At 41.6% G+C, this 15,382-nt stretch overlaps 1 protein-coding gene across 1 annotated transcript; it reads left to right on the forward strand.

The window, feature by feature from the left end:
* Positions 1-831: 831 nt before the first annotated feature.
* abhd3 (abhydrolase domain containing 3, phospholipase) lies at positions 832-11,917 on the forward strand (the record flags this gene model as incomplete). The annotated part of the gene is made up of 9 exons (XM_080033769.1): positions 832-993; positions 2,526-2,689; positions 6,255-6,437; positions 8,121-8,166; positions 9,679-9,791; positions 10,272-10,445; positions 10,824-10,872; positions 10,971-11,136; positions 11,736-11,917. 9 exons carry the CDS (start codon positions 832-834, stop codon positions 11,915-11,917), a joined length of 1,239 nt encoding a protein of 412 aa, XP_079889895.1.
* Positions 11,918-15,382: the final 3,465 nt, after the last annotated feature.

The following is a 15,382-nucleotide window of genomic DNA, read 5'->3' on the forward strand; positions in this document are numbered from 1 at the left end:
GCACTATGCAGTTTCAAGGGAGGGGGATTTGTTTACATTTGCACTTCGGGGTCACCAACCTTTTTGAACCTGAGGGCTACTTCATGGGTAGGCTACTGAGTCATACGAAGGGCACCCAGTTTGATAAACTCTTCTGAAATAACAAATTTGCTCAGTTTGCCTTGAGATATTATTATTAATGATTAATGATATTCATCTATGTGAAGACACTGATCATGTTAATGATTTCTCACAATAATGATCAACAATGACTTAAAAAAATTATGCTATTTTTAGAACAGGCCTGCGGGCGCCATATGTCCTTGCGGTCTACGTACCTTGTGCCCGCGGGCACTGTGTTGGTGACCCAGATAGATAGTTTACAAAACATTACGTTTCTCTAAATGTAGCCTTTTTCTTAGTCCTGAATAATTATATCATCAAAAAACAAAACAACATTATTTTGAGGTAAACTGTAACCAGTGGGCCCTGCTGCTGTAAACAACAACAGTGAAACAGTAACTTTTTAAAGTTGTAATCTGAAAAAATCACTAAAAAGCTGCAGCTCCGCACGGTGCACATCCCCTCTTTGGGCAACAGGGGGCGACTGGGTGACCGTGAGCGTGTCCACTGATATCTGGTCAAAGAGCGCCACCGCTCGCTGAGGCCATGATAAGACTGTATCCTGATATAAGCCTGATACACCACAGATTGTACAGTCACTCACACACACCCTTGACTGTCTCCTTCACAGTGGCTCTCTCAGGCAGACACAGCTGACATCCTTAGGAGCCCGGCAGCCGCTGTCCTTACAGTACGGGTGAAAACAAAAACAGGGACCCACCCTTTGCAATGATCTCGCTGGACATCAATTTCAACATTTTGACGCGGGACATTTCACATTATCTGGAAAATCAAGTGAAAGTTGGGCTGTTCGGTTCGGGAGTAGGGCTGTCTCTGGTGCTCGGCTTTAGCGCAGCGTACACCTGCTACTATTTGTTATCAGTAGCGAAGGTAAGCGGCACCGTTAACGCAACACCGGCATCATATGTTTGAATTAAAACAGTGTCCTTGTTTGTGTGCTTTTCACCGAGGTCAACGCTGCCAATGCCATAGGTTACCATTGATGACCCTTCGAGCGGTGCATTTTGCTGATGGAGCTTTCGATTATGTTGCATCCGTGTTTGTTTGTTTGTGTGTGTGTGTGTGTGTGTGTGTGTGTGTGTGTGTGTGTGTGTGTGTGTGTGTGTGTGTGTGTGTGTGTGTGTGTGTGTGTGTGTGTGTGTGTGTGTGTGTGTGCGTGCATCGGTAGGCTAACGTTATAACACACTTGCACATGTGGGATGGATCTCAGACAGTAGCAAAGGCGCACATCACATTTTCTTCATCAGCGTATTAAGGCTACTACGCTAAAGTGAATATCATCCAAACCCATGTGCAAGTGCAGCACTTATGCAATAGCCTGCATGACATCGATCCACAGCTCAGCAAGACGATTAGGCTACAGTTAGATGTCGGCATAAGCTAGGGCTAACATTAACTATGTGTGAGCGATAGAGATGTCGCGCAGAGGGTTTTATGCAATGCGGCGTTGGTTTTATATAACTAAACCACCCGTTGAGTAGGTATGAGTTTGATCTTCAAGTGAACTGTTTGTTGATGAAATTAACTGGATTGAAAACTGCATTGCCATTTTAGCACATTTCTTTCCTCCAGTGCAATGTCTTGAAACAAAACAGGAAATAACCAACACAATTATGCAACATGAAACAAAACACACCATAACACGTAGACTGATCATTTTCATTGTGCAGGGGTTAATGCATGGTTATTATCAGTGTAATAAAGACTTAAGTGCAGTTTCATGCTGATGTATTTATCTCATATAGGCCTACTTTTCACTATATTGTTGTCAGCAGGCTTTAGGTTGTTCTCAGTAACAACATTGCTTGCTATTACAGCTGGATGTTAAAACGTGCAACATACTACTACAACTCAACATTTCTTATCTTGACTTAATGATTTAGGATCTTCATCGGAGGAGTTGATCGTCAGGTAATTTTGGAACATATGATGCAACACAACATGGCTTAGAGCTGACACATGTTTGATTACAGTGGTAAAGCTGCTGTTATATGAAATAAGGTCACATTAAAGGTGCGCTATGCAGTGTCAGGGGAGGGGGATTTGTTTACATTCACAGAGCCTGCAGTTAGTTTACAAAAAATATTTTCTCTACATGTTATTCATAGTATTTTATCATTCTATCATCATGAATCAAAACTAAATTATTTTGAGGAGCCTGGAACTAAACGTAAAACAACAGTGAAACAGTAACTTTTCAGGAAGCTTTCTATCTTCAAACAGTGTTGTTGCAGGGATCACATTTTCCTGTGAGGAAAGTCTGTTTATTCTGGTTACGAGAATATACCTTAGAAAATGTTCACTTCTCTGACACACCTAAAGTTACATAGTGCACCTTTAATAAATCCCTGAGGTCACTTTTTTTGTAAACTCAAACTTGTGCCACATTTTGTATTTTGCAGAAACCGCAGCTCATCTCTGGGGGTAAGAAGTTCTACCACTTTCTGAGGGAGCAATGTCCGGTGGTGTCGGAGACCTACTACCCCACCTTCTGGTGCTGGGAGAGCCGCATCCAGACACTGCTGAGACCCTTCGTCACGGCAAAACCCGGAGTCGTTTACAGAAAGTAAGGCCTCACTGTGACATGCTGATTGTCCATTACATAAGAATATACTTATCTGTGCACTTGCAACGCGCCACATTTGACCTGGTTATGTATTGGAACTCATTAAACGTTTTAGGTCAACATGGCCATATCCAATAAAAGATAAAGAGTGAGAAAATACTAGAAAGCTAGAAAGTTCACCTTTCTTGTTCAATCATTTTAGAGTAATTCAATGACATTGCAGAATGTGTCGCTTTCGAAATGGTGTAAAGCTTTACAGTCATATGAAAAAGTTTGGGAACCCCTCTCAGCCGGCATTATAATTGACTCTGCTTTCACAAAAAAAATATAAAAGTGGTATGTCTTTAATTTACCAGGAACAGCTAAGTACTGGGATGTTTTCCAAACATAGATTTTTTGAAAAGCAGTATTTGGTTGTATGAAATAAAATAAAATGTGAAAAACTGGCTGTGCAAAAATATGGGAACCCTTGTGGTTTTGTTGATTTTAATGCCTGTAACAGCATGTAAAACTGATGATTTTAAACACAAAGTTGGTTGGATTATGTTGTTAAGCCTTGAACCTCATAGAATTGCCTGTTTAATCATGAGAAAATGTATTTTAGGTGCCTAAATGCAAGTTGCACTTCTCTTTGACTCTCTGCTGAAGTGAGACAGAATGGGATCATCAAAACAGCTCCCAAAAGATCTTAAAAACAAAGATTATTCATTGTCATGGTTTAGGGGAAGGCTACAAGAAGCTTTCCCAAAGGTTTCAATTGTCAATTTCTACTGTAAGGAACGTTGTCAGGGAATGGAAGGACCCAGGCACAGTTGCAGTTAAACCCAGGTCTAGCAGACCAAGAAAAGTACAAGAGCGCCATATGCGGCGGATTGTGAGAATGGTTGCACACAACCCAAAGATCACCTCCAAAGACCTGCAAGAACATCTGGCTGTAGATTGTGTATCTGTACATGGTTCTACAATTCAGTGCAATTTGCACCAAAACATCTGTATGGCCGGGTGATGAGAAGGAAGGCCTTTCTGCGCCCACGCCACAGATACAGTTGCATGGAGTATGCAAAAGCTCATTTAGACAAGCCAGCTTCATATTGGAAGAAAATGCTTTGGACTGATGAGACAAAAATTAAGTTATTTGGTCTTTATAAAAAGCAGATGTTTTGGTGCAAATTGCGCTGAATTGTTGAACGATGTACAGATGCACCATCTGCACCATCTGCAGCCAGATGTTCTTGCAGGCCTTTGGAGGTGATCTGTGGGTTGTGTGCAACCATTCTCACAATCCTCCACCTATGCCGCTCCTGTTTTTTTCTTGGTCTGCCATGCCTGGGTTTAACTGCCACTATGCCTGTGTCCTTCCATTTCCTGACAACGTTCCCTACAGTCGAAATTGACAATTGAAACCTTTGGGAAAGCTTCTTGTAGCCTTCCCCTAAACCATGACAATGAACAATCTTTGTTTTTCAGATCTTTTGGGAGCTGTTTTGATGATCCCATTCTGTCTCACTTCAGCAGAGAGTCAAAGAGAAGTGCAACTTGCATTTAGGCACCTAAAATACATTTTCTCATGATTAAACAGACAATTATATGAGGTTCAAGGCTTAACAACATAATCCAACCAACTTTGTGTTTAAAATCATCAGTTTTACATGCTGTTACAGGCATTAAAATCAACAAAACCACAAGGGTACCCATATTTTTGCACAGCCAGTTTTTCACATTTTATTTTATTTCATACAACCAAATACTGCTTTTCAAAAAATCTTTGTTTGGAAAACATCCCAGTACTTAACTGTTCCTGGTAAATTAAAGACATACCACTTTTATATTTTTTTTGTGAAAGCAGAGTAAATTATAATGCCGGCTGAGAGGGGTTCCCAAACTTTTTCATATGACTGTATGTTTCAAGCTTTCATGACATTTTAAAAACTAAGCTGAGTCAGTGACAGAAAAGCCATTGCCTATTTGCTAGATTTCTTTCTCACCAGTTTCAAAATTGGAAACAAATCCCAGTCTTGTTCTTAACCAAGACTCAAAAGCTCAGAGGAGAAAGGGATCTTTTGTGCCCCCGTGCTGGCTTGGGCCGCCACCGGCCTGCTCCTTCGTAATGTAAATTCTGATGAAGATTAATTGGCACCACATTCCTTGCCCCCTGCGTACATTAAGGAGATTAAAGTGAATTAAGTGGGACTTATTACCATTTTAATACTTGTTTATTTACATAACATTCTCACCAAATGAGTTTCGCCCCCTAGTTTGGCAGTGGGACCAAAATAAGAACAACAAACTAAACTTTAACCCCAACCTTTACATCAAGTAAACTTTCCATAATCACTCTAAGCACTATTTTGAAGGTTATTACAGAAGGATTCATTACATATGTTGTTAATTGTCTGATTAATGATACATTCTGTTTTATGATGATTTATAAAAAGAAAAAAGTCTGTATCTTAAATCTGTTCTGTAAAAACGTTGGACTCGATTATAGAAATAATGAACCAATTACTATTTTATTAAAAGTTGTTATATTGGGTCATGGTTTTTCAATCATTTGTCTGTACCAGGGACATTCAAACCACCTCTGCTTTTGAAGGTCTCCTTATAGTCTAGGAGATCAATATTCCCATAATGCAACGGGGGACCGCATCCACCCTAGACCAACTGTCTGTTATCAAAAGTGGTAAGACTGATCACTGTGACATTCTCTGAAATATTATCACGTATCCTGCGGGGACAACAGGACACCCCTTCCCCCCCATAATGAAGTAACCCAGGGTTGAATCAAGGACGCATGGCCATGAAGAAACGTCTCTATTGGTTGGTTGTCCGGGGTGAAATTCCACTCATCTCACTGTCCGAGCAGACGGATTAGCATCAGGTCCACTCCTACTTTGTGTGTTGGCACCTCTCTGACTTTAAAGCCAAGCCTCAGGTGCATATTTCATGGCGGTTCTGTAATTTCATGCTGATGTCTTTACCAACGGCCGGCTAAGTTGCCTCACTGGCTGCTGTCTGTGTGTGTAGTAGGCCTGTGTGCGTGTGTGTGTGTGTGTGTGTGTGTGTGTGTGTGTGTGTGTGTGTGTGTGTGTGTGTGTGTGTGTGTGTGTGTGTGTGCGCACGCAGTGCAGGCTTTTAAAACAACCATAAGAACTCACTGGTGCAATGCCCTCCTTCCTTAGCTTATCTTGCTGCTGTGTGTTGCAGACAAGATGATCACAAAGAGAAATGAGACGCCTGTCAGTGATCGTTACACTCAGATATCCAATTCCCCTTTTGGCAGTGCTTGTCATGGATACAATGGAGTTATCACTTTACCTGGAACAGAACACAAATAACTGAACCACAATGCTGAATGAGTATTCAGTGAGCAGATGTGCAACTCTGAACTCAAAGTTAATACTATTTTAACTATTTGTTTCTGATCAGCGTTTTCCTGTGTGTGCCTGTGAGTGTTTACATGTGTTCGAAAATGAGACAAATTAAAAAATGTATATACAGAGATGAGAGGGGATAATGTTTGGAAAAGATCCTTTTTGAGTTGCGTGTCCCACTGGTCTCTCCGCAGTGAGCTCATTAAGGCGCCAGATGGAGGACAGATCTCTTTGGATTGGTTTGACAACGATGACAGCCTGGCTCACCCCGACCCAGCCACCAGGCCCACAGTGCTCCTGCTCCCAGGTCTGACCGGCACCAGCAAAGAGTCTTACATCCTGCACATGGTCCAACAGAGCCGGGATCTGGGCTATAGGTGGGTGATACATAGCCTGGCTCCGCCCACCCACCTACTTCCGCCTACATTTCGTTTTCCCTTCAGTAGTCAGTCTGGGGATGGGGCGTATTAGTGGGATTCTGCTCGTCCAGAGTTTTGGTTGTCCAATCAGCGAACAGAGCGAGTGGCTGAGAACGATGACGTCGAAGTCGCGCTCCAGTTTCAGTTGAATGCTGCGTTCCTTTATTCTCGGAACTCGTAAATTTCCGACTTGGTAGTTCCGAGTTCTGACCTGTCTGTGTTCCAGTGCATCTGCTCGGGAAAGTATGGACGCCTACAACCTTTCTTATCCAAATAACTAAACGTTAGGCTCTAGCAAGTTACCGTTGCCAGGTACCGGTAGATCCACATAGACTACAATATGTAGTGAAGTCAGAAGCCGGCTCATGACGTACGGCACGACCAAACATTATGCGATTGGTTGGCTAATCCAGAGTGGCACTGAGCAGATCCAATAGTTTTAAACTTCAACGTTTGGTCTGGCTTTGCGAGACTAAACTTCAACAGACACCCGCCTCCAAGTGAGTGAACGTTTGCCAATTACAGCAGTTCCATACCTTCTGTACAAATGAAATGAAGTACGATGGTCTGGTAGCACCAGGCTAGGTGATACACTGGTTTGTCGGGGTCCAGAACCCAAGCACACACACATACACTTAGTTACACACAGCAGTACATTGGTCATCTAGCATACAGTTAGCATATATCCCTCAGCAGTCGTACCAATATTGATTAAAAGGTCATACCCCAAACTCATTCCTGTAGCAGTTTTGTAACTTTTTATATAATGAGTAACGGGGAGCTTTAGGGTTATTCCTGGTGAGGTGCAAAAATAAAGTGGGAAGCTAAGCTTTTTGTGTAGAGCTGCTTTTTCTTAGCGAAAAGCTTGAAGAGTTGCAGAGGGAGGTAGTTCACCCCCCCCTCCCCCCCCCCCCCCCCCACACACACACACACACAACCTATTTCTCCCTTTCTCTGTGCTGCCTGCACTCATTCATTCACCCACATTGGAAGACAGGCGGCAGACTCAGCATCTTCCGCCCCTCACCCCGCTGTGTGTGTGTGTGTGTGTGTGTGTGTGTGTGTGTGTGTGTGTGTGTGTGTGTGTGTGTGTGTGTGTGTGTGTGTGTGTGTGTGTGTGTGTGTGTGTGTGTGTGTGTGTGTGTGTGTGTGCGGCTTAATGAATTACAGCTTATCCCAGTACAAGCTTTGCAGCTTAACTCAGACCAGCATCCAAGTCACTGCTGCAGTTTTTATACAAGCACCACCAACACCACTGCCAGCAACTACCTGCGTACCCTTGCCACATCTAGCCATTTACTGTCCTTATGGACCACATACTGGTTCTGATTCGTCTGTACAGATAACTGATGACTTGCGAGAGATATGAGGCGATGATGCCCCCGCCCTCCGCAGTGCAAGCAAAATGCTCTTGACACAGCTGGGCCCCTCTGCACACTTCATCATATTCCAGAGTCGTTTTTTTGAAAGTAAGAATTTGGGCCACCGTGTTCCTATGATCATGCAAAGTTGGTACCTTGTAGTGACAATAAAACACAGATATATATGTATATATATACTGTATATATACGTATATATAAAAAACTAGCATAAGGAGGACTATTATGATTTATAAGCGTATATATGTTTTGTGTATTCCAGGTGTGTGGTATTCAACAATAGAGGGGTTTCGGGTGAAACGCTACTGGTAAGAATGATACATTTCTCTTGCTCATGCTCACAAAGAACAGATGTGTATGCTACAGGGTTAACAGGATTTGTTAAGGGCCGTTGGGTTTCCTATTCGTCAGTATGACAGCTTCCCAGCGGAGTTGTCCTTTTTCATTGCTAGAGCCTGTCCGTTCCACACGTGTCACCGGGCCCACAGGGAGCCTACTGGGACGCTGCACAGACCATGTTGTTGCACAGCAGGGATTAAGTTTGCAGGCAGATACTGCATTTTAATGCCTATTCCAACAGAAATATGACCCACCGCTGAGTACGTGCTGTTCCGACACCTGGCTTAATTTGTCCTCTTACAGCAGGGTATATTTAGCCAACAGTGTGGGCCCGAGCTCTGTTAGCACATAGCATGCCCACTGTGTTTTATGTCGTCCCCCCTCCCTTTCGTGTGTGTATGTCTTTAGAACAAAGGCACATTCTTCAAGGACGAATGTATCGCCCTGATCTAATCATACAGTAGCATCACTATCATACGGAGATCTAATTTGAAACCCAAACAGTGTTTCAGTACAGACAGGGAACAACCGACAATCAGTCTAATGTGGGTTGTATATCTGAATCAGTGTTCCGCTTCCTGCTGTCATCTTTGTTTATTCTGTTTTAGCTGCAATTTTTACAGGGAAATTAAGGTGACTCTAAAAGTATCAAATGTCATTTAGTTTGTTCAGCTGTCCTCAGATAAAAAAAAGTTCAAACTCTGTAACCTTGGCACTGTATCAAGCGGTGTTGGTAAGCAGGGAATTTTCTTCCTCATTTTGGTCTGTAATGGTGCTGCATTCAAAGCAAATGGTTTTGCATTTGTACGCTCCTGTGAGTGTTTTCTCTGTGCCCACTTGGTGTGAACATCGCCCATTGTCCATATAGGCCAACGCTTTAGAATGATGAATGACAGATGCCCCGCTGCCTCAAAGACTGTCCTGGGTGCCAGTGCCCTATTTCTAGACATGGTAAAAAAAAAATTACTTTCCTGTGATGGAGCTTTGCAGTTCAAATATTTCCTTTAACTATTGTTTGAGAGAGTAGAAAAAAACAGGGAATTTACTTTTTGCCTGAGTTTCTGCTTGAATCTTAATGAAGAGCCTTGGGGAACTGCAGAGTCAACAGCTTTTCTGAGAAATTGGTTCCTGCCAATTGTAGCTGGTTTATTTTACAATGTTAAATAACCTGAACCTGCTCTCAGTGTTGATCTGCATTGTAACCAGAAACACCTGAACAAATAATAGTGAAATGTTATTTTCTCAAACACGCTGTTAAGTCGTACCTTTGTAACACAGATAGTTGGGGCTGTTTAGTTTATATACTAAGACAGAGTATTTGTGCCACGAAAATAAATTAATGAATAATTAAAAGAGAAAAGAGTTGTTATTTTGCTTTTGCATAAAAGGCAGGCGTTGTAGTTTAAAATGAAAGGAACTCTTCTGACCATTTCCTTAAGTCTACCGCAGCTGTGACAGTATTGTCTTCCTGTCCCACCCAGACTCCGAGGACATACTGTGCAGCCAACACAGAGGATCTGGAGATTGTTATTGAGCACATCCAGAGGACCAATGAAGCTGCTCCAATCATGGCTGCTGGAGTATCAATGGGCGGGTAAGCAACCCACTCACTCAACAGCTGACTGGACTTTTTCACTCTGCTTACAAGCCTCAGAATTTGACTTAAAGCTGCGCGAGACAACTACACACATTTCTTTGTACACCTAAAAAAAGAGTATACGTTGTCACTGATATGTGTCATTTCGGACATATTGCCTTATTTGAGCTTATTCAAGACATATCAGTATCGGCATACAGTATATTTCAGCCAACAAAGAAATTTCAGAACAAAAATGTTGTTGAAAAAATAAAATGACTTTTGGCCGATATGTTTTTAATTATCTGAGTGATCGGTGGGGCTATAGTGAGTGCTTAAATATTGATGAGTAGGCTAGTTCAGTCCAAAGAAGGTGTTTTTTAGTAAAAAAAAATTACTGCAAAGCACGAATCCCAGGACATGACTGGTCAGTCAGAAATGGAACATGTTTCATGCCTGTTTGTTTTCCCCCATCTGTCTGCTTGGTTCTGCTCTCAGGATGATGCTGGCTACCTACCTGGGACGCAAGGGCAGAGAAACCTGTCTTCGAGGGGTGGTGGTCTTCTCAGCAGGCTGGGATGTATTCGAGTGCACGGCCTCACTGGAAAAACCCCTGGACAAATTCCTATTCAACTCATACCTCACCAGCTGCCTACAAGCCTCTGTGCACAGGTCAGAAGGGGATTAACACGGACGCTAATTCACTGCTAGTAGTGCTGGGGGGCTAAACATTCCAGGAGCTGTAATAACTGGGGTTTTGCTACATTATTTTTGGTTATGTTGGTCAAGGTTTTGCTTTGAGGTAACCTGGTGTATTTTTTATTTGTGGGCCGATAAAAAAGATTAAAAACCTTTGTAATATTTAGCATTGTGATAAACAGTATATTCCAATCTGTGTATTAAATGTAGTACTATTTTGAAAGTCGGGGCTTGATTGCTGTTTGATTATATTTTTACAACTTCATCAGCATATTTGAGAGACATTTTCAAATGCAAATCATTTCACCCAACAGTGGTCACTCATGGTTTTATTCTCTAATCCCCCCACAGACACAGGCCGGTGCTCGAAAAGTGTTACGACATCGATCATATCATGAAGGTCGGGATTATTTTCACTGACACTCCGCCCATAAAAAAAAAAGCTTATCTAATTAAACAAAGTAGCCGACATTCAATCAATTTACTCCCTCCCAACAGGCAAAGACCATTCGAGAGTTCGACGAGAGGTTCACCTCTGTAATGTTTGGCTATCCCACCAATGATGACTACTACCATGATGCCAGTCCTGTCCACAGGCTAGACTCTGTGCAGGTGCCAATGCTGTGTCTGAATGCTGCTGACGATGTATTTTCCCCCTCTCACGGTGAGTCCCAGTGTCCCCGATTCCCCGGCATATTTTCCCTGTGCAATCTGACATCGCCACCTAATTTTTAAAGTGCGAAAACATGAGGAACAGATTTTACATTGTAGGTTTACTGGTACTACTAATATTGTGGACGCAAAGAATGAGAATCTAGTGGAGATGGACCGATCCACTTTTTTTCAGTTACGATCCAATTCCAAATCCTAGATTTGTATATCTGCCGATACCGATACTGATTACGCTACCAAAACCAGAGAGCTCTTTTTCTTGAATATTATTATAATTATTAATATTGTTGTTGCTTTTATTTGTGAGGTTACACATAAGGCTGTAATAAACCACACTACACTTCTTATTAAAATCATACAAAAATGCATCAAGTTTAAATGTATACCAAAGCAATTTATATGAACAGTTTTGAACTCTTTCTACACATGATATATCAATATTATAATAACTCGGTGGATTGGTGACGCCATTCATTAAGTTACTTCCATATCGGCACCCTATAATGATATTGGGTTGGATCGGTCCCATCTCTCTTATCTATTCTACAGAGAAGAAAAACAACGACCTGAATCGTTTTGTTTACTCCTCAGCCATTCCAGTGGAGGCAGTGAAGCAGAATCCCAACCTGGCACTGCTCATCACCTGCCACGGCGGCCATATTGGCTTCCTGGAGGGCCTGTGGCCTCGACAGAGCACGTACATGGACCGAGTCTTCAAGCAGTTTGCCAAGGCAGTCATCGAACAAGGCAGCGGACTGGAGGACCTCTCCTGATAAGAGAACGTAGCAAAGTGTTACTCTAGTTTTCCTTACTCATGCTCTCTCTCTCTTTCTCTCTCAAGCCTTCCTTCCTTCCTTCCAATATTTTCTTTCATGTTTGCCATTCATCTTTCCGTGCTGCATTCCATCCATTTCTAATTCCCCACATTCCTTCATTGGTCCTCCCATTCCTCCTCATTGCATTCCGTCCATCCTTCATTCTTTCCCTTTCTACCTAACCCTGTTCCACCTATTTCCTTCCTTTCATTGATGCTTATTTATTTTCCCTGCATCCTTCCGTCCCATTCTTCCACCAGCCACAAGCAAAAAAAAACAGCAAAACATTCTCCCTCATTTGAAAGGCACATCTTATTGAATGTGACGTTTGTGTTTCATTCGACATTCATTAATTTATTCCATACAGTTAACAAACCATTGTATGTAATCATTCTCTAGCTAGATGGTATGCTTATTGAAAATAACGAGCATAGCTGCTCATGTTACTGTTGAAAAGCTTGAATCTTGAATACCCATTTTGTTTGGTTGGATTAGCTAACTTAAAAAAGATTACCTTGTGCAATTATTATAATTTTTTGAAGCTAACACAAGTACTGTACATGGAAATCCAATCATCTCTGTTCATGAAGCGTCCTTTAGTACTCATATCAGTAGGATTTTAGCCCTCAGGGATTGTCTTCATTTATTTGTAATTCTTTCCTGACTGTGTATAGCCTTTTGTTTTGTCAGTCATTCCTCTTTCGTTTGTAATTTCCCCGTTAGGAGGTAGATGTTATTTACCTGTTGACATATAGTTGCTTATTTTCTTCAAAGTAATAGTTTCAATGTCATGGAAAACACACTTGTTCGCCTCTTTTGGATGTAAAGATTAATACCACTTTCACTTTTAAGCTAGCTGTTTCCTCAATCCTTCCATTAGTTGTGATAAGCTAAACTAAGCTAAGCTAATTGACTGCTGACTCTACATGTTATAAATAGACATGAAAGGGGTACCAATATTTTCATCAAACTCTTGGCAAAAAATAAGAGAACGAATAAGCGTATTATCCCATTATGTCAAACTATTCCATATTTTTAACCTTCTGCATGCACTTTTACTTTCACGCATTCTACCTTTTTACGCACACCAAATAGTTCTACAAATGTATAATACTGAGAATAATGAATTCATTAATGACAAGGAATGTGTAATTGCACTATTTTAGTTGATGCTGTCATATGCCTCTAAATCCTTAATGCAAAGGCACTTAATTTCTTTCGACATATCGAAGTACATCCCGACGGCTGAAGAGAGCAGTATTTGAATTCCATTAAGCTTTTCTTTGTGAAAAATGAAGGTGTTGGTGGTTCATTCGGTAAGTAAGTCTGAGGGTGCTAGATACAGTGAATGAAGTAACGCACATGGGGAGACTGAGAGAGTGTACTGATATAGCAGCTGTTAGAGTGGTGGAAGTTGCTTTGTACAAAATGCATAGTATGGAATCTGGTTGTCAGTTTTGTTTTCCGTTTCGCCAACAATGACCTAGGGGGCTGGCTACCGCGTATGAGTTGGCATCAATGAAACGAGGCAGATCTGAGCGGCAGGCCAGTCTTTTCAGTAATGCACTGCATGAGGGATTTTATCCACTTCCTGTTCCTGTGGAATTTTTTTTGGTGTCTTGTTTGTTCTGCCAAGTGTCCATTGAGTAGCATGTGTCTATCACCTTCACCATGTCCTGAACCTTGACATCACTTCTTAATCTGTAGCACAAAGAAACAATTGTTATGTTTTTTGTTTCGTTTTTTTCATTTGGGAGCTGCATCTCATTTTGTACACTGCATCAAAACAAGAAAAATAAACACATTCTGTTCATTGTGCAGCAATAAGATTTTAAAATGTAAAGATATGCCTCTGTAGTATATGTACCATATACACATTATCAACATAAGTAGCCTAATGTTATATGCTGTATTTAATAAATTATTAAAAAGAGTCAATATGTGTGCTCTCTTGTGTGCTTCTGCTTGTAATGCGGTTTTTCACAGAGTATAGGATTGCTTGACGGGCCATGTACTGCTGGTTAGAATCATTGACTGAAGGTGGCTTTTGTCTGCAATAAGCTATTTGTTTGTTTCCTTTTTTCCATTTTTCGTTTTTTCTTTCTCTATAACAATTGGGGTTTGCACCTTAATACTGGCTAAATAGTGATTATACCCTGGCTGCTGGGTCAGGCATTCATCATCCCTAATGTATTGGTGTCAAACTTTCCCCTGGGATATCACCTTTGGACGCGGTTGGAGGTCCATCCCCCCTCAAGTCAAAACATTGACAGTCCAATGGAGCCGGATTACCTCATAACTAGTATGCGCCACTGCAGGCTCATGCATCCTGCTGCTCTTGCATCACATTATTGGGTTTTTGCTGGTCCCTGGCATTGACTCACTCCACACTCACAGGCTTAGCTGCTGCTGATAGGATATTCATCGCTGCTGCAGTAGCGGATGTGATCCACCAATAGCACACTGTAATCCCCCAGGGCACTCCACTTGACACACACACACACACACACACACACCATCAATAAGCCAGCAGACAGATGAGCTTTGGTTTTAGCTGGATGGTTTATAGAAGCCTGAGTAATTAGAGTAGACCAACATGAGGGATGAGTAATTTCCTGTTGGTTCCCATTTTCGGAAATGTATATAATGTGGCAGGAATCCCTCTGTTATGAATGTTGTTGACATCTCTGCAAGAAGAATTTACACTGCATAATGATATAGTTATTGGTCAATTTACAAGCAATGTTCTAAGATCGTACAGTGACTGAGACTTTTAATCATGTCAGTGTTTGAAAGTAGCTTAATTATTAAATACTGCATTGCCTGAGGACATAGTGGGAAAGAAATATGTCAGAGAGAATTACATTTTACTCCTTTTTCTTCAAAGGATTGTCACAAATGAATACCTTTGGAAATCTGAAATCTTTACAGGCAGAGTGCTTTTTTGGCTTCGTGAACAACATCTTCCTCCTTTTTCACTAAAAGAGCAATCATGAGGTGCAAGAATCAGCATGCCAGCAGCCACTCTTTCTCTCTTCCCTTTCCTTATCCTGACTGCAGCCATCTGAAAATAGCCTTGTGTTATATCACACAGGGGTTGTAGGTCGATGGAAAGTGTGCTCTAATATTACATTGCAGGAGCTGAAATAGTGCTGTCCCTGGACCAACAATGCCCCTGTGCCCTTAACAGTGAAGCCAAAAAGAATCTTATAGAAACCATTAAGAAGCCATTTTGGCTCCTGATAGCATTCCCTGATACAAATATCAGGGAATGGGGGTTCCTAGGAAATGAGCAGGGAGGTATTTTTTTTCTCTCTCTTCGGCCAAATAAAAAGATCCGGTATTCAATGGATGCAGAGGAGACTGAGAGGATTACTAATCACTGGCTAAAAAACGGGGCTGGACATGCATTTCAAAGATATT

This window comes from Ammodytes marinus (assembly GCF_949987685.1).
Source record: "Ammodytes marinus genome assembly, chromosome: 9".
Taxonomy (NCBI): domain Eukaryota; kingdom Metazoa; phylum Chordata; class Actinopteri; order Uranoscopiformes; family Ammodytidae; genus Ammodytes; species Ammodytes marinus.